Here is a 27,373-nt window from a genome sequence, read left to right as displayed (position 1 = left end):
CTGGGCACTTTCCATAGATTGTTGCTAACCTTCTCAACCTCTCTGGAAGGTGGGCAATTCATTCCCATTCTCAGATGAGGCGGCTGGGGCTCAGAGAGGTTAGCTTTCCACCCAGGGACACAGGTCCTCTCGCTCCAAGGCCTCAGCTGAGATGACTTATCAGGGGGACAGTGGCGTGGGTTCTGTGAGCACAGGGAAGCAGGGGGAAGAGGGCATAGCTCTTCCCGGCACCTTAAGAACCTGGGCACAGCGGGCAGACATCCTGGCCAGAGCCTCTGGGAGGACCTACCTCTGGACCTGCTCCTCCTCTTCCGCCTCCCTGCCGAGGCACTGCGCAGTGCTGGCTGCAGCTGGCCGATCTCGATGGGCGTGTTCGCACGGAAACTCTCCTTGAACTTCTGCATCAGGGACTCCACTGGCTCCTGCGTCGCCTCAGCTGCCGCTACGGGGTGGGCAACGGGGCTGAGGTTAGGGCTCGGCCCACCCTCAGCCCCTGGAGGACTGGGCCTGGCCCCCCGGAGTTCCCTCCCGGACCCAGTGGTGATGCAGAAGCCACAGGGGCCAGTAGAGATGAATCTACTGGCTTAACGCATTTATTTCTTCAACACCGACTGTGTTCTCAAGGGTACTGCCCCAAGCCCTTGAGATACGATGGTGAAAGTTTGACACAATCCATGATTCAGGGAATCCATGCCTGGTAGCACACATATCCAGGCATTTCCAACACTGTGCAATACTTCTGTGACAGTGGAGTACAGAGTACCAGAGGAGCACCAAGAAGGGTCAGCTCACCCATCCTGGGAGTCAAGGCAGGCTTCCTGGAGGAGGAGGCAATACCTCCACTGAGACCTTAAACAGGAGTAGGAATTAGCAAAGAAGATAGAATCAGGGTGGAGTTGTTGAAAAGATTTGGGATAAGAGAGTGCCCTGGGTGGAAGGAGAGGCATGTGCAAAGATCTGAAGCCAGAAAGAACACGGTGCTTGAGTAACTGAACGGAGTTCAGTGTGGCTGCAGTGGAGGCTGGGAAGAGCAGACGAGGCTGCAGAGGGCAGAACACCTTGTAAGCCACCTTGCGGGGCTTGGATTTTATCCCAAAGGCAAAAGATGATCATTGAAAGGTTTTAAAGAGGAAACTGGCATGTTCCAATTAAGCCCCTGTGATAACAATTACTAACCAGAGTATGGAGAATACACACAGAAGCAAGGACAGAGGGCTGTACAGAGGCTTTTGCAGAAGCCAGCCAGAGACAATATTGCCTGAACCAGAACAGTGACAATAAAGGTAGACGGCAGTACATGGGTCAAACAATGTTCCAGGAGACAAAACTGCAGTGCAGTGATACATAGATCACTTGGTACAAGAGCCCCCTTTTACTAGGGGAAACTGAAGTGCCCCCCACCCCAAACAAGGCATACAACTAGCTCCAAGCTAGCAAGCAGCAGAGTCAAGCCTTCTAAATCCTACTCCAACATTCCTTTCGTTTCAATATCCTCCAAGGAGGTGCTGGCACCCACATTTTCAGAAATTTCAGAATTGAGACTGGCAGAAAGTTATAGAGAATGGAGAGAGTGATGGCAGAAGGGCAGAGGGAAAACAGGTAGAAGATAAAACCAAAAAAAAGCAGACAAACGAGAAAGAAGGAGAGAGCCAACATAAAAGAAAAGGAGGGGAAATGAGAAAGAAGAAAAGAAGATTGGCTGAATGATCACAGTGTCTTTGTTCTGAGAAATCCCCAAAGACAGCCCCGACTTTGAAATCTTCAGACTCAACCCTCCCTCCACCTATGCCTCAAGAGGCTGGGAAAGTTCTTCAGTTTAAGCTACTTGCTGTCTGATGACAAGGAATGGGATGTGGTAAAGATTCCTGTTTCTTTGATGAGCTTTTCCCAGAGTAGACAAAGAAGGCTTCTGAACATCCCAACACCAACTTCAAGGAGATCCTGTTTTCCCAGGAAAGTTTATCAGCTTAGACACACATGTGTCTGCAGGGTAGGTCATACCCAGAGGGCTGGTTTGGGTACTGGGCTCTGTGAGAAGCCTCATCTCTAGGGACACAGAGGGGCATCTGTGTTTGCTAAGGAAAAGATGACTGACAATACAAATGACGCTGTAGTAGTGTAACGTACCTGCCTCTCTTGCTATCTGTCTCCACAGGTATCTCAGTTAGGTCTACTGAGCCAAGAAGAAAATCCCAAGCATGGGCCCCTACTCCGAGCCTCTGATACAGAACCCCCCAGCAAGAGGCTACGGTCTAATTCTGAGAAGCACTGTCATACCCAATCCAGATGCTTTAACCCCAGAGAGGAGAGCGATTTGCACAAAACTGAAAGAGTTGGGCTAAACGGGGGTCAAAAGTCCAGAGCAAGCCACTGTCTGGAATCCTCCAAGAGAGGGACCCACACACATCTGTGAAAATTCACACATTCATTCTCCTCCTCACTCATTCATTCACTCTACAGTATTTTCAGAAAAGATGTCTTCATCTGCTTGGACTTGCATAACAAAAATCATAGACTGGATAACATAAACAGGTCAGATTCTGGTCTGAAGATGGCTGACTTCTTACTGTCTGCTCACGTGGCCTTTCCTTGGTGCACCCATGTTGGGGGAGGAGAGGGAGAGAGAGGGGGAGGGAGGGAAAGAAAGGGAAAGAGAGGGAGAGAGGGAGAGAGAAGTCTTTCTCTTCTTATAGGGACACCAATCCTATCAAATTAGGATCCTACCCGTATGTTCTCATTTAATTTTAATTACCTATCAAAAACTCTATCTCCAAATACAGTCACAATGGAGGTTAGGGTTTCAACATGTGAATTTTGGGGTACACAATTCAGTCTATAGCAGACTATATTTGGAGACGGGATCTTTAGGAGGTAATTAAGATTAAATGAGATCATAAAATCGGGGCCCTAATCTTATGGCACTGTGGCCTTAGAAGAACAGAAAGATCTCCCCATGAGGACACCAAGAGAAGGTAGCCATCTACAAGGCAAAAAGAGAGCCCTCACTAGAACCCAACCATGCTGACACCCTGATCTCGGTCTTCTAGCCTCCAGAACTGTGAGAAAGTAAATGTCTGTTGTTTAAGCCACACAGTCTGGCATTTTGCTCTGGCGGGTCTAGTAGACAAAGTCACAGTCACATTGGGGGTTAATAAGGCTTACTTTCAGTCCATAGCAGGGTAAGATGGTGAAAACAACAACAAACAAAACCCCCTCGTGATGCTCACCATGTAGACAGGAAAACCAATAGTAATGAAATAGATGACAGAGAAATGTAAAATTTACAACTGATGTATACAATAAAGGAGAGGTGAAAGATGATCTAAGAGGCTCTAGTAGAGGAATATGACCTTGTCTAGGAAAACCATGGAAACTTGCTTCAAGGAAGTGACCAGTGTGACTAAGATCTAGAAAGAGTATGAGAAAATCAGGTGACAAGGGAGCTGCGGGGGAGGGCATATGCAAGGGGCTGCCGTCACCACTGCGGCTGAAATGCTGAAAGCGAGCGGTGTGAGATGATGCTAGAGAGGCAGGAAATCCTAATACTAACGCTAACCTTGACCCTCACCCTAACCCCCACCCTGACCCTAACTCTTCTGGGCCTTGCTAAGAATAGAACACACTGAAGGTTCTAGATAGGAAAGTGGCTTGATCAGATCTTCACTTAGAGAAGATCGCTCTGGCAGTAGAAAGGATGCATTGGGGAAGGACAGAAACGGAAGTGAGAAGACCAACTAGGAAGGTGGTACCATATTACAGAAGTCCATGTAGGAGATGCCCGGTAGTAGAGGTGGAGATAGGGATAGAGCAGGAGAGAGAGTAGCGACAGAGATGTTGGAGCAGTGGAGATAGAGCAGGGAGCACATTTGAGAGTTACTTTGTAGGTACCCCTCCCTGAGAATGTGGTGATTTATTGGAAAAGGGGGATAAGGGAGAGCGAGGTAGAGAGGATGACTCCTGGCCTTCTGGCATCCACAGAGGCAGAACGATGGTACCTCGCAGTGAGAGGAGGGACACTGAAAGAGGAGTGAACTGAGTTTGGTTTTAGGAGAGAGCACTTGGTGCCTCCCAGATGCCTACATGGAGAGGTGTTGAGCAGACAGCAAGTTATGTGGGTCTCGCACTCACAAGAGACAACTGGACCGTGCGGAGGCTCTGCCCACGTGTTCTTCGGAACAGGCAGAGAGGGAGTGTGTGTAGTGGTGAAGCACGTTAGCTTCTGGCAAAGTGGAGGCGATGGAACACATGACCATTCCTGATCTGCACTGCCTGATCTCCCTTAGCACCCCCAGATCCATCTTCCACCCACAGGCTCATTCTGCCCCACTCTGTGGCCTGGAGCAGACCCTCAATGGGCTATTTCACAGGTCCTTCTTATCTGGCTACTAGGTGAGTTTGCCCAGGGAGATGCTCTGGCAGGATAAGGGAGGAGGGAATTTGAGGGGATGTCTTCCCTTACTCCTTTCCTGTTTCTGCATCGTATTTCTGATAGAGACGGGGGCACTCAACAATCACAGCTTCTGCCAGGGCCCCTTTTCCACAAATCCATTTTTCCCAGACTCCAGTAAAACCATGTCCTCTCCCTGTACCTTCAGTTCTAGGAATTAGTGGTGGCTTCCTGATAGTTATTTTTCCTGGTGCCTCAATACCCCCTCCCCATTGATTCTCTTCACTCTGTCTACACCTCTATAAATAGTAGCTTCGTTGAACTTCGCCTAAAAATCCCATTGGAGGGCGCCTTCTTTGCCCAGCTGGAACCTTGACTGATACATCCTCCTTTTTCATCGAGGCTCTGACATTCAGCAATTCCTAAAGGTCAGCCCCTGCCCATCCTGTTATTTCTGCTTTACTTTCTCCTAAGCTGATGCAGATCTGACCAGCGGGGAGGAGAGGAAGACACTCAGAGAGGCAAGGTTTGCTCCCCTGAGCTGCAAGGGAGCTGCAAGGGTTTCTGATCCCGACTGTGGCAAATCCCATCCATCTGTTTGGCTGCTCTCGCCTTGGCGACACCGCCAAGAACCCAGACAGGCTTAGAGGGGGGCTGCTTATGCAAACCCATCCACGGCCTATTTCATCCTCTGTACCACTCTCTCCTGCCCCCATCCCTCTCAATCCCATTCGGTAGCTCTATCAATATCAATATATCAAGTTGTCCAAACAAGCCACGTTACCTCCTGGTACCCGCTGAGCTCTGCCTCCCCAGAGCAGCAAAATGCTCACCCGTCGCCTAGATGAATGCAACAGATGGTGCTTGATCTGAGCATCACAGCAGGCCCAGGAAAGGGAGGGTGAAGAGGGGGAAGCAGCCCTTTCTAATTGACATATGAGAGACTGTCAAGCTTAATGGAAATGAAACACTGGGGACCAAGGAGAGAAGCCCCGGCCCCCAAGCCAAAACAGAGAGAGAAAAGAGGAGAGAAAAAAGGAGGAGGGAGAGAAAACAAGACTGGAAAGGAAAACTGCGCTCAGTAATCAAGGGCGGGGGTGAAAAGGGAAGCAAAGAAGAGTGGAAAGGAGGGGAGAGATCTGGAAAATAATAAAGAGGGAACAGAAAGGGAAGGGTAGGAAGGACACAAGAGGAGACAGAGACAGCAAGAGAAGGGAAAGGAGAAGGCAGACCCCGAGTACCACTGCAAAGGCATAAGAGTCGTGTTTGTTTCCAGCCACCAGGCAAGCTTCAGCCTGATACTCGACCCTGAAGAACAGGCACTACATGCCCTGTCTACACTGGCATTCACCAAGTCCACATTCAAACGCTCACGCGCTGTTCTCTCCCCGGCACAGCCTGGGATGTTCTATCACTGTAACTTGTATGGGTTTGGGTTCAAGTTCCTATATCACCTTTATCATCACCCTCTTTCATTTTTCTAGACTCACCCAGCCTACATAGGACGAAAATTCACAGTTCTTGGAAACGTCACCAATTCTCTGACAGGCAAGAAAGCTGGTATTTCTTTATGTTTTCTCATTTATTCCTCCTAACAACTTTGAAAGCTAAGTGTCATTAGCCATTTAAAAATGAGGAAATCGAGGCTCAGAGAAGTTAAATAAGCTCCGGGGGTCACACCCTTAACAATGGCAGAGCTGGGAATTAGACTCAGGTTATGAGAACTCTGATGACCGGGCTCCATTCACCACACCACCGTACACATACTCTTTCTGTCCTTCCTAGTGGATGGACATGGATATCCCAGTCTTTGAGTTTGGATGTGCCTTCTCTGGGCCTGGAAAGTGACTCTTAAAGCTCAGCCCCTCTTAACTCATCTGGGCAAGGAGCCCCTGGCAATCTAGTCCTGGCTGGAGCCAGGGGCTCAACTTGACTGGAGTCTGACCTGCTCTTCCAAGGAACCTTGTTCAGTGTCGATGGTCAAGACTGTCCAGCCTGGAGGTCCTAGGCTCAGCTCATGCCCCGTGTTGTCAGTTTTGTGTCACTACAGAACTATGTTCAGAGAAGAAAGCAACAGGTGGGTATTACTTGGCCATACTGCCTAGTGCAAAGTGTGAGAAAGCCCACCCGAGTTCCAATGTCAGCTCTGCCATTGTGTGACCCAGAGCCACTCCCTCCTCTTTGACAACTCTCAGTTTCCCTGAATGCCTGCAGGGTTGTTGGGAGGATTAAACATAATTATGTACATAATTGTCTAACAGAGCTCCTGGAACACAGTAAGTGATCGAGAGTGGTCACAACCCAACTTTCTCTCCCTCTTCAGCTTTATGATTGCTCAATCCATTCATTCATTCATTCATTCATTCATTGTGGAAGGCATCTGCATTGTAAGATATTCACTTTCAAAATTATTTTAGAGAATATACATTTTCCCTTTTACACAGATGTGAAAACAGAGGCACCATGAGACAAAGTCATGATAAAAGTCAGCAGCGGACCAAGGTCCAGCACTCAAGTCTCCTATTTCTACTTCCCCACCCCATTTCCCCAAATTCTAGGATCGTTTTAACCTCAGATCTTATGATGATTAATTTTACGTGTCATCTTCGCAAAGCTGTGGTACCCAGATGTTTAGTCAAATATCTTCCTAGATGGTTCTGTGTAAGTATTTTTTAGGTGACATTAGTATTTAAATTAGTAGCTTTTGAATAAAACAACCCTCCATGATCTGGGTGGGCTTCATCCAATTGAAGGCTTTAACAGAGAAAAGACTGACCTCCCGCAAGGAGAAAGGAACTCTGCTAGCAGGCTACCTTCAGACTTGAGCTGTAACAACTCTTCCCTGGATTTCTAGCCTCCTAGCCTACCTTGAAAATTTTGGACTTGTCAGTTTCCACGGTCACATGAGATGATTCTTTAAATCTCTCTAGATATCAACAGATAGATAGACAGATAGACAGATGGGATGTATATAACCAAAAGACGATGTATCTACACGTGTCTCTATTTACATCTCCTACTGATTGTTTCCCTGGAGAACCCTAATATAGACCTCAATTTTCCAGGCTTTGGACTGGGCACACTCAAATGTCAGGTTTGTGGGGGGATTAGGTAATAAGAGAAGACATCCCAGCCCTAAAGAACACCTCAGCTAGGAAGACCTGGTATAAATGCAAAGAACCAGCAAATTTGGAAGTTGTGAGAATCCAGTTCCAGAACCCGACATTCCACTTCATATAGGAGTCATCTTCTCATGAAAGAAGCAAAAAGTAGCAAAGAAAACAGCCAGCCAGGGTTCCCTAGCCAGATGAGAATGCTGCATGACTAGAGTACATTTAAAACCCATGTACGCATTTTTTAAACATGGCCAGCTCTTCCCAGGTCTCAGGGGTAAACTTGATGGATAGAATTTTCTTCCTTTTTAGTTTTTTCTTCCATATATTTTCCTAAACCTCTGGTGCCTGGCACAGCTTATCTTCAAACGAGTGCCAGCAGACAAGACAAATGAACAAACAGCAACAAACATAAACCGGAACACTTGGGACAGGCCTTTTCTTACATACACTACGTTGGGTGTGTCAGTTCATACTGCAGTCTTGTAGACTGATCATAATTTCCGCTGGAAAACTGCATTGAGTTTGAATGACTGAATTAAACGTAGTGATATTGTCCTCTGCTCCGTTAGACACACAATACTATCCAGGTTCTGTGGAGCCGGTTCCACAGTTCCTAGCCAGGACACAGATGGTCTTGAAGATTCCTTCCAGCTCCATGGCCTTGTAGTTATAGACGTAAAGGAAACGTGCTTTTAACAAGATGAATGCAATAACCACAGGCACTGCTTGCTTCAGTCTGCAAAGCACTTTCACCTCTCTCAGCTAATGCTGTCTTTACCACCTCCCATTTTATAGAGACCATAGAGGCAAAGGAGATTTCCAAAGGGTGGGCTGGAGTTGATACCACAAATCAACAAGTGCTATTCAAGGGAGAAAAGGTCAAGTAACTAGATAGGCTGGGCCAAAGACTTCTTGGTCACTTTCTTACCACCTTGTTGGCAAGGCATGGCTATGGAAAGGCTTTGGAATCGGCCATAGTTTGGAATGTGAGCTACGTGTCTTACCAGCTGCAAAACGTGGGCAAATCACTTAACCACTCAGAGCCTCTGCTTCACCAAGTGTTAAAATGGGGCTTGCAATTCCAAATTCATAAAGCTGTTTTTGGATTAAATGAGATGTTAAAATGCTTATCACAAATGCTGATACAGAGTAAGCATTTTAAAGATGAGAGTTAATACTGTTACTGCCAAAAAGATCTTAAACCGTCAAACATAGCAAATACAGGTCTTCTACCCAACCCCGGGTGGCATGTGCGTGCCCAGAATCTGATGGAACTCGCAGTCACTAGTCAGATTCTTTTCCTAGATTCATCCTTTCTATAACTGCACAGGAAGGCTGTGTATATGGCTCAGCACTCCCTGTGACTAGAGGGCCACCCATATTCTACAACTGGAATTCTTCACCCAACACCGTTACTGGGTGCTGTATCCAGAGATGGGCACTGGGGACACAGCGATGAACTGAATGTCGAGCCTTCTTTAAAACACAACACTGCTTAGTGGAAGAGACAGATAAAGATAAGAAAAACACAGTGTGCTAAATGTCCGGTGATGAGACGGCTGAAAATGTATCCTCTAATTCCTTTTGCATGTGGAAAAGCTATAGAAAATCCTCAGAGGAGATGTGAACTTGCCTGACCCTTAAAGAATGCAGAACCAGGTGAAGAGGATGACATAAAGAGTAGCATCAGCAGGAAAAAGGGGCAAGAATTGTAGGGAAAATCCCACACAGTTTGGTTTTTCAAGAGCTTGACATGATGATTTTATTATAAAGAAAATCCATCTTTTGAGCTATGAAGGCTGGTCTGGCTCTTTCTGCGGACTCCTACCTCCTTTCCCAGACCACAGTTCAAAATGTCCACCTCTTTTGAGAGCCCTGCTATCCAGCCTCACTACCCTTTCCTGTGCCTTTTATATTTATCTCAGATACCCTGGGTTTAGCAAGTGCATGTGGTTTAGGAATCTGACAGACCTGGGTTTAACCTTCATTCTATCATTTATTCATTATGGGACTTAACTTCTCTAAGCCTCAGTTCTCCATGTAAAACCTTGAGCATAAATCTCTCTCAAGAATTGTGGGGTTCTGTTTGTTTGTTTACTTGGTTTGGTTAAGATTCAAAGCAGTAATATATGCAAAGTGCTTAGCACAATATGTAAAATGGGTTAAGCACTCAACAAAGTAATAGCCTTTATTATCATTCCTGTTAGTAAGTTTAAGTGACATAAGCTTGCAGAAGGCCTTGCACTGAGTCAAAGCTTAATACAGACTAGGTTCTCCATTTCCCTTTTGGGTAACTCAGTGCCTTCGACTAAGGACTCTAACTCCCTATTGTGCTCTCATGTATAAATCTCACCATCTTCCCTGACCCCAGGGACACACAGGGCTTGCACTCTACGTCAGCCAACCCCCATGGTTACACCGTGGATCTAGCCTAACCTGGGACCTGGGTATGGCTGTTACACTAAGCCTGGAAATTGATCTTCTGCTCATAGCCCCCTGTCCACTCTCATATCTTGCTCTTTCATTCTCATCAAGTTTGTGCTGTGACCTCTAAGAGATCACCAGGTCCTGAATGTAAGGCACACTGTGGCAAACATGTGGGATTATATATATGTATATAGAGAGGGAGGGGGAGGGGAGGGGGAGGGGGAGGGGGAGGGGAGGGGGAGGGGGGGGAGGGGAAGGGGAGGGGGGGGAGGGGAAGGGGAGGGGGGAGGGGAGGGGAGGGGAAGGGGAGGGGAGGGGAGGGGAAGGGGAGGGGAGGGGAGGGGAGGGGGAGGGGAGGGGAGGGGAGGGGGAGGGGAGGGAGGGGAGGGGGAGGGGAGGGGGAGGGGAGGGGAGGGGGAGGGGAGGGGAGGGGAGGGGGAGGGGAGGGGAGGGGGAGGGGAGGGGAGGGGGAGGGGAGGGGAGGGGAGGGGGAGGGGAGGGGGAGGGGAGGGGAGGGGAGGGGAGGGGAGGGGAGGGGAGGGGAGGGGGAGAGGGGGAGAGAGAGAGAGAGAGAGAGATCTGTTGCTTATGAAGATCTAGCTCCATCATTTTGAGCCAGAGGACATTGCTTCTCTGGCATCTGGTTGGCAGGGAAGGGAGAAGTCCACTCTCTAACCCCTACTCTCTTCCTTCCCAGAAATTTCACCTCCTCCTGGTTTCACTTCTTCCCCCAGAAAGTTAGCTTAGATGTTTCTGGTTGACCTGTTACTGAGGTTCACCTAAATGTAGCTTTCCAATTTGCCAAGAACACCTCATTAGTCATGTAATCACAAGAATAATAATATTTACCATTTATGGAGTGTTTATAATGTAACACGTAGTATTTTAAAGTAAACAAGCCATGGTTGAATGTAATTCTCATAATGACTACAGTACCTGAAACTTTTAGCGTCTTCGCCACTCCTTGCACCCACCTCTTGCTGTAACTTCACTGTGGATGGAGTGCACTTCATTGCCCCTTGATTTGTTCTTGGCTACGTGACTTGTTTTGTCCAGTGGTACGTGGGTAGAAGTCAGTGTGTGCCAGTTATGAACATAGGCTTCAAGAGGCAACACATATGTCTGCTCACACATTTATACCTGCCACCACCATGAGGAGCCTACAGGTCCAAGGAGGATGACGGACACATAGTGAACTCACAGCTCTTCAGCATGGAGTGGAGTCAGCCTAATCCTACAGCCTAGGTCACTGACACCAGCCAATCTGTAGATGATAAGCAATCCATCTTCGATGAGTACAACACTCCATCTAACCTGCAGACACTTGGAAAGTCAATGTTTATTACTGGATGCCACTGAGATTTCATAGTTTTTTATTATGTAGCATTGTTGTGGCAATGATTGACTGATAAATTTCCATCTTACAATTGGGTAAAGGAGGCACAACAAGATTAATTTTTCAAGGGTCATAGAGCCTATAAATAGCAGAGCTAGACAAATAGCTTCATATACCTCACCATGGCTTGTTTTGGAATGGGACCGATAAACACGGTTTAATTAATTGACTTCCACACTGGAGTGGATGAAAGGAACCCTCTTAGCCAGCTTCCCTTTAGACCACATGAATGATAATTATAAGAATAATCCCAGAAATAGAAACCATCTGAAACCGAGATGTCTCTCTTCAGTGGCATTAAGACTGCTAGCACATCTATTCAGAGCTTTTGGGGCTGGGCTGTGCTTGCTGAATGAATGCAAAAAAAATGTTTCACATTGTATACGACTGGGCACCAAATGAAAGGTATGAAAAATATACATGGTGACATAGGTGCCTTCCTGACCCATGCTGATGCCGGGGAGAAGAACACGGAACCTGGAAAGTTCTCCCCTCTTCAACGGGCAGATTTTCCACCCATGTTCCTTTTTTTTTTTTTTTCCATGTTCCTTTAAACTAAGGGCAAATTTTCCCAGCACAAGAAAGTGGTTATAAATTTAAACACATGTAAGTCAACTATAGCAAATGGCAGGGATTTCAGAGTGAAACGAATGCAGCTGCATTATAAATATGTCCTATTTCTCAATATTAAACCCTTAAAAATAGACTGGCTAAATATATAGACAATAATGGATGGAGGCTGAGTTGGCATTACTATAAGGCTTGGGATTTTCCATTTAATGACTTCACAATTTCAATTTCCCATTTCCGCATGACAGTTAGAGCAGCCTTGCTTTATTATGTGCGATTACATGCCACCACAACACAAAAATGCAAGCAGAAGGCTAGAGAGCAACAGTGGGGGGAGGGGACAGCAGGGAATGCTGAACTGAAAACTCAGCAGATGTGGAGAAAGAAGACCAGATCTTCAGTTTCAGCTGCTGTGTGACTTTGAACCCCTCACTAGGCTGCTCTGAGCCACAGAAAATAAAAATGCCTGTGAGATTCATGTGAGACAGTCAGTATACAAACAAAGAGGTAAGACAAAACTACATGGTAAAAACTCGATGCACAATGATTTTACTGTTGCACTGAGGTTCAAATCCTGGATCTGCCTCTTAGCATCTGCTCACCCTTGAAGATGGCAAGGTACAATGGCAGTGCCTCTCTGAACCTTGGTTATTCTGTTCATTTACTAAATGGAGATGAGGGTATCTACAAGAAAGATTTAAATAAGCACACCAGTTATACTATAAACTCATACTTGTTGACCTGTTGAGTATCTACTCTATGCCAGGCACTGCTGCCTCATATGCCACTCACCACCAGCCTGGAAAGTGGGTGACATTAGTATCCCCATATGGGAGCAGAGCCTGACCTGGAGCCCAAGTTGGCCTGACTCTCTGATCTTAACCACTGCTGATATGATGCAAATAGGAGGAGAAACAAAAGAAGGATGTGGGAGAAGCAGAGAAGGGATCAGCCTGTGGAATGGTGGGGCTGTCCGGGCTCACATATGCATCTTAGGAATTATTTTTATTCCAAAGCTAGATAATCCTGAATTATCTTCTTTTTCCTTATTTAGCCTGGTTAAACTGGCCCAGCTAAGTATTATGGATACCTCTTTTTCTCTCTATCCTTTTCCCAGGGAGAAGCCAAAAAAAAAAAAAACAAAAAACAACTGAGCTAAGGCAGGAGAGGACTGGAAATCATGTCTTTAGTGGAGCAGAACAAATTCCTCCTCTGATGTTTTTTGGTGAAATAATAGAGATCCATCCTAGGGAGCCATTTGTTCAGGGAGCCTGCGTGCACGGGCGGATGGGTCTTGAGGAATGCTCTCATTTTGCTAGATGTGCACAATGATGTAGAGAAATGTGATAAAAAAAAAGAGAGAGAGACAGAGAGAGAGGCATAGAGGCTGTGATAGAACCCCCAAACTCAGCTCATCCAGTAGCAACACTGGAGATGCTGATGGCCCTGGAAGGGGGCTCACGCTCCAGCTACTGTCCTGATAATGGGTATTCCAGGATTATAAACAACACATGCTATTTCTCTTCTGAGTCTGCCTCTCCTTCTTCACCTTTTATTTCTCATCACTCATCTCCTGATGTAAATGTCTAGAATTTGGACCTTGCATGCCTGGATTAGATGTGGGTGTCCAAGTAGGTTTTTTTGGAGTCCTCACCACTAACATAAATTTTATAAACACATGTTCAGCTGGGCGTTATTCCTCTCTCTCCTTACCCATCATTTCCATTCAATAATTTGGGCATTAGAGATCTCAATGTAAGTTAACAGTAAGGTGACCACTGAGAAGGTAACATATTTTGGGGCTACATTAAGAGAAGCATAAAATCTTGGAACGAAGAACGGGACATCTCTACTGCGCATTGTTCAGACCACACCTAGAGAACTGTGTTGAGATCTGAGTGTCATATTAAGAATATTATTAGCAAAATAGAGCAGATCCAGAGATGAGAAGATAGACTAATATGAAAGCTTGTAATGGAATCATAAGAAAACAATAAAGACACTATAAAAAGTAAACTCACCTGCCTTCGACTATTTGAAGGGCTGTAGTATTATTAGTACTTATAATACCAATGTTTAATATTCTTATTACTGTAACTATGTCCCACGCACCATGATACATGCATTATATATGTTATAATTCCAAGAGCTATTTCTTTCAGTGCTTACGCTGGGCCAGGTACCTGCTAAAGTGCTTTGCAGATATAAGTTCACGTAATTCTCAATGACGCTGTGAAGCAATCTCTACTCATCTCTCTCTTACAGATGGGAAACCTGACCCTGAGACAGTTAAGGCTCTTGACTAAGGCAAGATTTCTCAATCTTAGCATTACTGACATTTGGGTCTGGATAATTCTCTGTTGTGGGAATGGTCCTGGCCTCTGCCAATTAGACGCTATTAGCCTCCTCCTTGAGTTGTGATAACCAAAAGTATCTCCAGGTATTTCCCAATACCCCTTGAGGGGCCACATCACCTCAGTTGGGAACCTCTAGAGTAAGGTAACCTAGGTGGTAAGTGGGACGGCTGGAATTCAAACTCAGATCTGTCTGGTATGAAGAACCATGATCTTAAGAATAAGAATATCAATAACAATCGTGATAGTAATATTGATTACTTATGAGCACACTACATGACAGAGCTTTCTAACTATGGAAAGAAGAGCTAGTGGGGCTAGTTAAGTCCTCTGAAACTGGAAGTAAGTAGGCAAAGGTGCCACATTCCAAAAATAACACAGAGGAGATTCAAGGATTAAATAGAAAAGATGGACTAAAAGACAGCTCAGACCAATGATAACCCTAAAAATCCATTATTCTGTGAATTTACAACTCGACGCTTTAATTTTAATTTTAAGTGCCTTTCAATAATTACAGAGGAAGAAACAAATCATAATTTGAATTGTCTTATCCTTAGTAGAAACCCAAAGAAATTTGCCTTGCTCTTATACTTAGGAGACTGGGAAGATGCCATTCCTAACTTCCTTTCTTCATCCCTCCAACACACACACAGATACAAACCCTCTTGCCCATGCATCTGGGCTCAGAAACAATTGGTCCATTATCTGGTTCTAAGCAGAAGAAACTGAGATACAATCTAGCAAGTCATTAGCTGTGTGGCGAATTGGCAAGTCTCCACTGGTGTGTAATAAATTAATGGCGCCTGAGAAAGGAAGACATTGACAAGAGGGAAGCCCACAGCCTCCCACCTGCCTCTCTTCATGGCCAAGACATCTACCTCCTGAGCTGTGTTTGAACACAGAGGAGGAACGTGGAGGAAAGACGTGCACATCTCTATCAATTAGAGACTGGTATGAGCAAAGGTGCATGGATCTAAGTCAGGAGCAAACCTGCTGGAAGCCAATCGTCTAGGTGACATTTTAGAGACCATTCCTATAGAGCTTGACGATGCAATACGTTACACCAAGATGAAGTTAAGTTAAAGCTGGACTAAGTTGGACTGGACAGCAAAAAGAATTATTCAATTAACTGGTGACTCAAGCACTAAAAAAAAAAAATGACAAGAGGAGGATGTGGAGTTCATGTCCAGAAGGCCAAGTAGGGAGAGATGGCTACTGGCTGATGACTTTAGCACTCCCTTGCAAAGTACAGGGACTGAAGCAACACTTTGATGCTGCGTGCGGTATATCAAAGAAGGATGAGAGGGTTTTCCCAGGTGGCATATAGAAAGAGCTCAAGTCCAAAGACATCTTCAGTTCAAAAAATGATGAGCCAGGCTTCCCTGGTGGTGCACTGGTTGAGAGTCAGCCTGCTAGTGCAGGGGACACGGGTTCGTGCCCCGGTCCGGGAAGATCCCACATGCCGCGGAGCGGCTGGGCCCATGAGCCACAACTACTGAGCCTGGGCGTCTGGAGCCTGTGCTCCGCAACAAGAGACGCCGCGACAGTGAGAGGCCCGCGCACCGCGATGAAGAGTGGCCCCCGCTTGCCACAACTAGAGATGGCCCTCGCACAGAAACAAAGACCCAACACAGCAAAAATAAATTAATTAATTAAAAAAAAATGATGAGCCACTTAGTGTGGCTAGAGTTCAGTGTCTCTAGAGGGATGCTGCTACAGATGAGGTGAGAAAGAGCTTGTGACCACATCAGGAAGGGACTTGAATGCCAAGCTAAACATCTGAACTTTAGTCTGTACGGCAGGGAAGATTATATGGGCATGCATTATAAGATATAGATATAGATATAGATATAGATATATGGATTTTGATCAGAAGAGTGGCATGTCAGAGAAGTACTTAAGAAAGATCAATGTGATGTCAGTGTGGAAGAGGGTTCCTAGGGAAAATAACACATAATGATAATAATGATAAAAAAAGCTGAAATGTATTCAGCCATTCAGCACGTGCCAGTAACTGTGCTAAGCATTTTACCTGAATTTTCCAATTTAATACTCACAACAATCATACGGGGTAAGCACTTCAATAAACTGCTTTTCGTAGAAGAAAAAAATTAAGCTTAGAACTCAAATTGTGTTCAAGACCCCAATACTTAACATTGATGGAGTCAAGATACTAACCCAGGTCCAATTCTAGTGACTGTGCACTTAGTCAAGAAGTCTCTGTAAGTCCAGACAAAAGAAGATACAAATCTTGACTATAACAATGTCAAAGGAAATAGAAAACAAGGTTTATATTTGAAAACATATATATTTAGGGGTTAGAATGGACAGGAATGATAGGACTTAGATCTGAATTGGAGGATATAAGAGAAGTTGAGATGCATTCTAGTTATTCCCCTTGGGAATGATATATAATTATATGGTTTCAGGGTTAACTATACCCCAGTACAGCCAAAGGTTGCCTGAATGTTCCCCTTTTCAATTATAAAAGGATGACTTGCCATTGATGCTTTACTTACCATGATCAGCTTGTCTACAGAACTAAATTAAAACATTCATTACAGAAAAGAAAAAAACAAAGTCACGGCATGAAAAAATTTCTTCATCTCACCATCATCCTCAATGAGGGATGGCAGAAGGGCAGAGATCGCTGGGTAAGACCATGACCAGACTCTGGAATTTGGGCAGGACTAAGGGTTCAGGCAGACAGCCAAGGATGGCACTGGTTTCATAAGCAGGAGGGTTTGTGGATGACTGAACTTGAAACTTAAGTAAACACAACTCATGCAAATATTTACACTCACCTGTTCTACAAACTTACCATGAATGTCTCTGTGGCTCTGACCCATAAGATAAGTCCGATTCTTAAAGTCTCACTGTTCCTCCTGGATACCAAGTATACCGCCTGCTCTGAGCTTCACTGCTTTCCCATCCTCAGCAAAGTCTGAATTCCCTTGCTCACCCTTGTCCTTCTGGATGTACCTGACCCTCCCTACCTTATCCTCCAGCCACAGCTCTCATGCACTTCCAACCTAATTGTTTCCATCAATGTGTACAAAACAACCGTTTATGGGAAATGCCACAGGATGTTAATTTCATCTGGAACTGGGTAACTGTGAAAAGAGCTTCCTTTTTTTATTATACAGAATGAATAAGTATTGCATTAATAGTGCCATCTTCAGTTACAACCACAATTGCAGGCCTGTTGTCCACTATCTGTGGGTTATTTTTCTTGAAGCATTTTTCTGAACAATTTTCTTTTCAAATCCTCCCCCGTGCTCCCTTCCTTTGTATCATTGTAATTAAGATAATGCAGCATAGTTACAAACACATACTGGAAGCTCAGATGCCAGCACGGACCGTCCAGCCGGTGCTACGTGCTTACTGAAATTTCTCAAGCAAAAAGGAAAAAGGGTTGGAGTCACTGTGGAGTGAGAAGAATGAAGACTGGTGAAGCCGGTAGGAACAAGCCGGAGTAGTCCAGAAAACCTGGCCAGAGTCCACATCGGGGGAGCTGAGTTTACTTGGATATTTCTAGAAGGCAACCAGGAAGCGTGCTCAAAACTTCTGAACACTGAGAAAAATCATATCAAGCACCTTCTATGCTGGGTGCTTCACATATATCATCTGATTTACTCATCACGTCAACTCCACGGAGTTCGTATTTTAGTACCATTTTAGAGACAAAGGAACGGAGTCTATAAGTTAGGGAAGTTGGCTAAAGTGAAGAGCTAGAATGGGCTAGGTGAGATTTAATCCTCGATTCTAGTATCAGCCAGTTACTGCCATTAAGATCCACTCCTTTTTTTTTTTTTCATTCAAGATTGTATTCATTCACGTGCCTATGGGCCACATGAGGATGAGATTACTCAGGCTGGGATTAGCTCGGCTGCAAACTGCAGGTTGAGTTCAGGTCTGCTTCACATGCCTATCATCCTCTTTGGACCAGCAGGCTGTATGGGACACATTCCCATGGACATTTCAGAAAGCACAAGAAGGAAACTCCTCTGTGAGAGCACATATCAAGCTTTTGCTTGTGTTACACCTACTAATATCTCACTGGTCAAGGAGGCCAGATGGCCAAGCTCAATGTCAACAGGAAAAGAAAATAGGTCCGACTCACAGCGGCAGATGGAAAGTGAATATGTGCTGAACAATCATCTAAGCTAGCACACCCCAAAATCTTTCAAGTTTCCGTAACACCAAGAAAACCATACCACTGAGGGTCTAAGCTTCTGGACTGTAGGGGCTCATGTCAAAGGGAGGTGGCCATGGGGACACAGAAGTGGTAGTGAGTACATGACCTGGAGCTTTTCTCATCTGTATAAAAGGCAATAATATTGGCCAATCTTCCTAAGAAGGCTATTGGAAGGTGACTGAGATACAGTTTTAAAAACAGGATGCTTCTTCGTATGTTCATGCTCTGCTGCACTGCTCTGCTTTATTTTTCTTCATCAAACGTATCACTGCTGACATTGTGTTATATATTTATTTTATTATTTTCCCCCCTTAACCATTCCAAATGTAAGTTAAATAAATGAAAAGATATTGTCTATTTCATTAACTATCATATCACCAGCACCTAAGGTACCGACTAAAATGTAGTACACATTCAATATTTTTTTTTTTTTTTTTAGTAAATGAAATACAATGTTATAAACCCAACTTTATAAATACTCTGCAAGCAACACAACAAACTCAACCTGTGCCAGTCTAGGTACTATCTGGAGCTCTGAAGGGGGACAAGGGATTTTTGAGAGGTACAGTAGAATGGTAATGCTGATGACAGTGGTGGCTGTGGTGTGATGCTGGTACTAAATATAACAGAAATTAAAATAATACATATTTAAAATATCACTGGGCTTGGAATAAAAAAAAATACTGATGACTCAGTTTCATATCTTTCCAGCTGTGCTGCTTTGGAAGGCCTCCTAACCTCAGCAATTCACAGCGATCTCATCTATGTAACTGTTTTACATATACAGACTTTGCCAGAATATCTCAAGTCTCTGTGATAATCTATTAAAGTGTCTGGTACAAACTAGGTAGCTAACAGGATGAAGATGCGGATGGTGATGGTCATGATGATGAGCGTCCTCTTAACTTGTAGTTTTTCCTGGAAAAGGTATATAAAACTCACTGTTGAGAAAGCTGGCAGAATTAAACTCCATAACAGGTATAGCAAAGGGATGGGGATTAAAAGTTGAAGAAATCTTCAGAGGACAAGAGGCTCCCGAACTGACTCTTAAAGACCACATTTGATCCATATACGGAGAGATGGAAGAGCAAAATCCCAGAAAAGGAAAACAAAACAAGAAAATTTCCAGAGGGAGAAAAGGGCAGAGGTAACAGTTACAACTGTCCAATCAATTTTCACACTTCTTTTAAAAATTTTAGGTTTACCTAAGCAATTCCGGATTTATTATATAAGTTGATCTCTATAGTAACCATGTACGATATATAGAAGAGTTATCATCACTATGCTATAGATGAAGAAACAGAGGCTCAAAGAGAGTGCATCATTTAACTTGGCAGCTGGATGAGAAATGGAAAGTTTAGCTGAGACCCCAAAGTGACACATTTCAGACATCAAAATGAGTTACAGATAGATCACTCCAGTAGCTCATGTGAAAAGTGGGTAGCTAGGAACCAGGGAGTGAACTGCTTAACCCCTCAGTTCTATCAAGGGAATGACAAATTACTTTTTTTTAAGGTTTTTTGGTTTTTATTGAAGTATAGTTTATTTACAATGTTGTGTTAGTTTCGGGTGTACAGCAAAGTGATTTAGTTATATATATATATATATATATATATATATATATAAACGTAAGTTATATTTATCTATATAAATACATGTATATACGTTTATATATTTTTTCAGATTATTTTCTGTTATAGGTTATTACAAGATATTGAATATAGTTCCCTGTGCTATACCATAGGTCCTTGTTGATTATCTATTTTATATATAGTAATGTGTGTCTGTTAATCCCAAACTCCTAATTTATCAGTCCCTCCCCCACTTTCCCCTTTGGTAACCATAAATTTGTTTCCTATGTCTGTGCATCTATTTATGTTTTGCAAATAAATTCATTTGTATCATTTTTTTAGATTCCACAAATAAGTGATATCATATAGTATTTGTCTTCCTCTCTCTGACTTACTTCACTTAGTATGATAATCTCTAGGTCCATCCTTGTTGCTGCAAATGGCATTATTTCATTCCTTTTTAATGAGTAGTATTCCATGATATATCTATACCATGTCTTCTTAATCCATTCGTCTCTTATGGACACTTGGGTTGCTTCCATATCTTAGCTACTGTAAACAGTGCTGCTATGAACAATGGGGTGTGGGTATCTTTTCAAATTAAAGTTTCTCCGTGGCCCAGGATTATGAGCCAGAGAAAAACTAGCATGGGGCTGAAGCACAAAATAGCTGTTCAAAGAAGGACTCTAAGACTATGTGAGCTCAAATCCTGGCCCTTCCACATTCCAGCTGTGAGATCTTAGGCACATTCTTTAAGCTTTCTAAGGCTCAGTTTCTTTATCTGTAAAATAGGGATGATAATCACGTAACAATAGATACTGTAAACATAGGTAAAATATTTAGCACATTGTAAGTGCCACACAAGTGTTACCTACCGAAATTATCTTAAATTCTGAGGAACAAGGCTGCCTGGAAGGGTGAACAGATCTCACCAGAGGGAAGCTGGAGAAACTATGAGAGTAACAGAATGAGTGAACCAACACATGGAAATAGTGAACAACCACATAAAGGGACCTCAGAGGAGGGGTCCTCAGAGGAGGGGTCACTAGGAACGGGGGCTGGTCTGCGAGCAGATCATGAAAATGTCTTCAGACAGAGAGCCAGCTCTAACTCTAGCCGGATCACTGAAGTTGAAGTCATGTTATGACAATGCCAATCAAGCCGGGCCTTCCCCGGCCTTCCTATGTTTCCTCCCTCCTCAGCCACACCCCAGCCCCACTGTTGTTGGAAACAACAGCTAAAAAGTAGGGGAGGAGGTAAGTGAGAAAGAGAAAGCAAGCAAGTTTCATCGACCTTCTTCAGCTGCCAAGATAACTTCGGCCCTAATTGGGGGAGCAGCAGACGTTCCTTTCAGTGGAGACTGAAGGGTTGGTTATTCCAAGACACTGGACAGCCCTGAATTGAGACTGTGTTTTGCTACGTTAAGTAAATGTCAGCCTTTTATCACCTAATGCTCCTCAGAAAAGTCACTGTGGTTTTATTTCAGGGGCAGAGAAGAAACTAATACCATAATACTACTCAACAAGTACAAAGCAGTGATAGAAGACAAAACTAAAGATGCTCTGTGACTGTGTTCTATGGGACATAGCCAGGCAGCACACTAGGTTACAACTCTCTAATACAGTAGTCCCCTACATATGAACCTTCAAGTTGCGAACTTTCAAAGATGAGAATATGCGTCTGCGCGTCCGATCACGTAAGTTAATTCACGTGTCTGGCGTACATTGTCACGTGTGTGCATCCTCTACAAGTGGTTGTGCTTTTATGTATTGATACTTTACTGTATAGTACTGTATAGAGTACAGTAGTACAGAATCTTTATTTCAAGCCCAGGATGTCCAGAAGCAAGCGTAAAAGCAGCAGTGATGTAGCTAGTACTGCTGTACTTTTCAAGGTACTATACTGTAAGATTAAAAATGTTTTCTTTATTTTCTGTTTGTTTGTTTCTTCTGTACTATTTGTGTGAAAAGTATTATAAACCTATTACAGTACACTACTGTATAGCCAACTGTGTTAGTTGGGTACCTAGGCTAACTTCATTGGACTTATGAACAAACTGGACTTAGGAACACACTTTTGGAATGGAACTCGTTCATATGTAGGGGACTTACTGTACTATTTTTGTTACACACTAGTTTATTATTTTAGTTATTTATTTATTTTTTGCGGTACGTGGGCTTCTCACTGCTGTGGCCTCTCCTGTTGCGGAGCACAGGCTCCGGACGCGCAGGCTCAGCGGCCATGGCTCACGGGCCCAGCCGCTCCGCGGCATGTGGGATCTTCCTGGACCGGGGCACGAACCCGTGTCCCCTGCATCGGCAGGCGGACTCTCAACCACTGCACCACCAGGGAAGCCCCTAGTTTATTATTTTAATACAGCTTTTCCACTCTAAATAGGACTTCCTTTTTGTTTTTAATTTAATAAAACCATCAAAACATATCCAGATAAAAATTACTTAGCAGGGAAGTGGGGAAATTTGACTTGAGTCTGTATCTCCCAATTCATGAATCATTCTTCATACCAGGAGACAATCGATATATACAATTTATGGCTCTAAATGATGCACTTTTTTCCTTAGCTCAAACTTGGGTTAAACATTAAGTCTTTCTTCCATTTGATTAGGTACTTTTTCTATATTTTCCCATCTTATCATAGAGTCCTAGCTCTTGTAACACTTCTCATATTTGCAATGATGTATGCTTGTTATCTCTCCCAGTTGGAAATGAGCTCCACACTGGCAAAACCATGTTGGTATAATTTACTACTGTTTGTCCAGTGTTTCTCCAGTGCACAGTGCGTCACAGAGTAGGTATTTGGTGCATGTCAGGTAAGTGAATGAATGAATGGATTAAGTAACAGGGACTCACCACTTTTATTCTGAGTTTCAAAGCACTGGCTTCAAAACAATGGGTTTAATATATATAGTTCTGTCTTAAAATACCTTCCCAACTAATATATCACTTGATTAGGTTTTAAAATCAGTTTTAGAAGTATCACCATTTGGAAGGGAACAAAACCTTCAAAATATCATTTACAGATGGCAGAACAAGGTCCCAGAGATTGGGGATGACCCCTGAGGCAGGGTCAGGATGGGAAGGCAGGTAGGTGTTCACCTCTTCGTCCAGAGCTCTTTCTGCTGCACCGAGCTGGCTGAAGAACCCTCTGGCCCTTTTCAGGTGATTGTTTTTATGGATTCACACTTCATGGCATCACCCGGTGAGACTGTCACTGGGTGTAAATGAAAAGTGAACAGAAGCCTGGAGGAAGCTTCCATTCTGGCATTAATGAACGGGCAGCAAAATCCCAGGCTAATGTTGCATGAAATTTGGGGAAAGATCAACAGACATCAAGTCAAAACAGGTCTTCAGCCTCCAGGTCTCCCTAGACCTCCGCCCCCATCTCTTCTAGGCAGCCAGTGGGCCCTGAAATGTGCTACTCATGCTGGGTTTGAACGAAACGTCTTTATGAGGCATGGGTCTGAGCCCAAGCAGGGGAGGTTCCTTCAAGCGCAAGACACAGGGATGAGACTCTGCCATCGGGTGTCAGGCTTTGGTAGAATTGTCCTCACACCTCTTGTGTGAACTCTGCTGGGATCCTCCCCCCTGCCCCACTGGGCATCTTATTCTCAGGAGGACAAATGGTGATGGCCAAGGTCGACTCGTTGCCTCCCCTACATTGGCACTGAACTCAGCACATATATGGACTGTCTTTGACTTCCCATGATAATCCTATGAGCTAAATAACTTCTTATCATAGCCATTTTACAGATGAAGAAAGTGAGACTCAGGAAGGTTTCACTAAGTCTCCGAAGGTCACAGGGCCAGCATAGGGTAGAGGAAGACCACTAAGCTTCATAACTCCCACTGCCTACACGGTGCCCGTGCAATAGCTTGGGGGGGTCATGGCCGCCTCCTCCAAGTGCCTCCCCTCTGCTGCCCTGCTGTTCCACATCTGTCCTGCCATATGCATTTGTACTCACACAGAGGGCATGTGTGATTCGCTGAGCACCTACCACACGTCTTACATGACTTGGGTACATTACACTCAACACTTTACTTCAACCTCTGCAAAGTAGGTATTGTTACCCTTGTCTCACAGATGAGCAAACAGAGGCTCAGGGAGGTGGAATAACAGCTGTACCAGCAAGAGGCAAGGCTATGATTCTGAGTGGGAGGCCTGGGCTCCTTTCCAAGTGCCCCAGTATAGCTCTGCCTGGCTGTCCCAACTCAAAGAAGAGACTCCCTCGCCTCTCAGCTGGCGCGTCCTGGCCCCTCTCCCATGGAACACAGCCCTCCACAGCATGGATGTTCGACAGTTACTCCCAGGAATGAACCATTTGTGCCAGGAGGCTGCGGGCTCCCAAGAGCAAGGACCATGCATGTTCACTGTATATTCCCCACAAACCCTTTGCCCAAAACCCTGCTCACCACAGATACTTGAAATTCCAGTGGCAAAACACGGTCCCTTTTCTCCACACATTCAGCTGTGATTTGCTGAACAAGTCACTTCACACTTCTTGAACGCTACTCTCCATGTCTATCAAAATGGGATAATACCACCTCCCCATAAAATTGGTTGGAAGATGAAATAAGAAACTAGATGTAGAAGCATCAGTATGCTGCCTAACACAAAATAAGATCCAGTTTTTGTTTCTGTTTTTTTAAGGAAAAGCTATTATTATAGGAACATCTGCACTGGAAGAAGCACTGATTATTTGAGGTTTCTAAACCTCGGGAACATAATCATGGACTAAAAATCATCGTTTTAGCACTTATAACAAATAGTTCTTAACTTATTCAGGTAACTGGTTCCCCAATGCACGGGCATTGGGTCTTATCAATAAAATAAATAATGGTGCTGATGATAATATCACATGCATAACACTCTACGGCTTTAGAGTGTGTTCATTTAGAAACAGTGGGCTGGAAAGAGGGAGACAAAGATGCAGATATGGAGTCTGAAGGGTCAAGTCACGTGGAGGAGCCCAGGGCCTACGGGGCTGTTCCTCTTGCCCTGCGAATCCTCTGGCTGCTTCCACTGCCTCTCCCTCCCTAGTCTCACCCCCTCCAACCCACCCTCCCCACTGTAGTCCATCTGATCTGCAGAATGCAAATGGGATCTTTTGACTCAGCAGTTTAAAGACCTTTCACGGCTCCCGAAAGACCTGAGAACAAAGTCAAGTGCTCGTACATGGTTTGCAGGGAAAGCCCTTTATAACCTCACCCACAACAGCCTCCTCACCATTCGCTGTTCTGTGCTCCTTTGTGAGCCACACCCAGCCAAACCCAAGTTCTTGCAGCATCTTCCCATGCCCTGGTTTCCCCTAGCTAAGTACTACTTGTCCTTCAGCTCTTCAGTAAGCTCTCTGCTATTTAGAAAACTCTTTGCTGACCCTCTGAACCAGGTGGGTCCCCCTGTTAAACAGTATAGCACCACCTAATTCTCCTCTCATAGAATATGCTTATGGTTCAAGATCTTTTCCACAAACTGCGAACTTCCCAAGAATCAAAGAAGACAGCCCAAGTCTAAAAGCCCAACCCAGTACCAGGCACATAATCTGATGTTCGACTCCTCCCCTCTGGGCCTCATTTTCCTCAAAGGCCAAGTGATGTTGAAAACATCCATTCTTTCTGCTACAGTGGATTGGTGAGAAGATAAAAGGTCACATATGAGAGATTTCTGTTAAAACTTCCAATCTCTATGCACATAGTAGATACTTCTTTTATTTTTTTATCATTTAGAAGGATAACCTATTTTTGATACATACACCCCAATGTTCACAGCAGCATTATTTACAATTGCCAAGATATGGAAGCAACCTAAGTGTCCAAAAACAGAAGAACAGGTAAAGAAGATGTGGGGGGGGGGGTGTGTGTGTGTGTATACACACACACAGGACTATTACTCAGCCATAAACAAAGAATGAAATAATGCCACATGCAGCAACATAGACATACTTGGAGGGTATTATGCTAAGTGAAAGAAGTCAGAGAAAGACAAATACTGTATGATATCACCTACTTGTGGATCTAAAAAAAATACAACAAACTAGTGAATATAACAAAAAAAGAAGCAGACTCACAGACATAGAGAACAAACTAGAAGTTACCAGTGTGTGTGTGGGGGGCATTACCGGGGTGGGAGAGTGAGGACTCAAACTATTGGGTGTAAGATGCACTCAAGGATCTGCTGTACAACACGAGGAATACAGCCAATATTTGGTAATAACCGTAAATGGAAAGTAACCTTTAAAATTATAGAAAATTAAAAGAAAACATAAACAAATAAAATATGTTTTTTAAAAAAGAAAGATAAGCTAAAAAGGTAAAACCAAACTAAATCAAAAGGGGATTTGGAGAGGTAGGATTGACAAATAGAGAAAAGTACTACCAGCTGGACCCTGCAAAATCCCCAAATTTCATGACAAGCGCAATATACTATCTACATCTTTCTCTATATCTGTCTATCTATCTATCTTGTTTTGATCACATTATGTTTTTCTTTTCCTGAAAACATCTTTCCTTAATTGCTAAATTCTTGTGAGTTTAAAGAGAAATGAAATCCGTATAGTTCTGAGTCACCACAATTAAATCATTAAAACACTATTTAGCAATTACATATTTTAGTGTCTTGGAAATTTTGGAGTGACTTAAATAAATTCCTTAAACCATTGTTTTCCTCCCTTTATTTTAACCATTTTTCCCCACATACGACATGACACCAAGGAAAGGAACAATGGCCCAAATCAATTTACAGTACACGCTGAACATAATATCAAGGAAAGACTTTCTGAGGATTTGAAAATTTAGCAGAAATATTAAATTACCATCTCTCTTGAACCTGTATGTAGTGGACAAAACAGACTGTGAGTCAGAAAAACAAAACAAAATCATCCATTCAGTAAATATTAAGCACCTATTATATACTAGGCTCTGAACAAAGAAGACATTGACCCTATTCTGATGGGACTTATATTCTGGAAAGGGAGCTAGACGTCAATTCAAGTAATTTCATGAGTGGCAGGTCCTGCATAGGAGGCTGTCTGAGCATACAACAGGGAAATCTGATGTGATCTGGGTGGTCAGCAAACTTTCTCCTGAGGAAAGAATATTTTAGCTGGCATCTGACTTGGCCTTTATCCTAAAAGCACTGGATTTTAGTCATGAGAGTAATAAGGACTTATCTACATTTTAGAAATATCAGCTGAGTAGCTTTGAGGAGAAAGGACCACAGGGCAGTGGGCAGTATGGCAAGGTGAAGACCATTAACAGGGACCACTAACCAAGTCAGCTTCTTTGAGACTCAATTTCCTTACCTCTAAAATGAGGGTTACAGAGCAATCCCACGACTGGG

General features: G+C 44.0%; 1 protein-coding gene across 5 annotated transcripts in view; it reads right to left on the bottom strand.

The window, feature by feature from the left end:
• The window catches only part of ASTN2 (astrotactin 2), a 925,730-nt gene that overhangs the window by 628,605 nt on the left and 269,752 nt on the right, over positions 1–27,373 (bottom strand). For 4 of the 5 annotated variants that reach the window (XM_060154506.1, XM_060154516.1, XM_060154507.1 and 1 more), the window contains one exon: positions 290–442. The exons of the other annotated variant lie outside the window; for it this stretch is intronic. In XM_060154506.1, coding sequence (XP_060010489.1) covers positions 290–442 — 153 coding nt within the window. The remainder of the gene's footprint in view (positions 1–289; positions 443–27,373) is intronic. 5 annotated transcript variants of the gene reach the window in all.

This window comes from Lagenorhynchus albirostris, chromosome 7, assembly GCF_949774975.1.
Source record: "Lagenorhynchus albirostris chromosome 7, mLagAlb1.1, whole genome shotgun sequence".
Lineage (NCBI taxonomy): Eukaryota > Metazoa > Chordata > Mammalia > Artiodactyla > Delphinidae > Lagenorhynchus > Lagenorhynchus albirostris.
The sequence above is the reverse complement of the archived record's forward strand: the minus strand, read 5'-3'. Positions and strand labels throughout refer to the sequence as shown.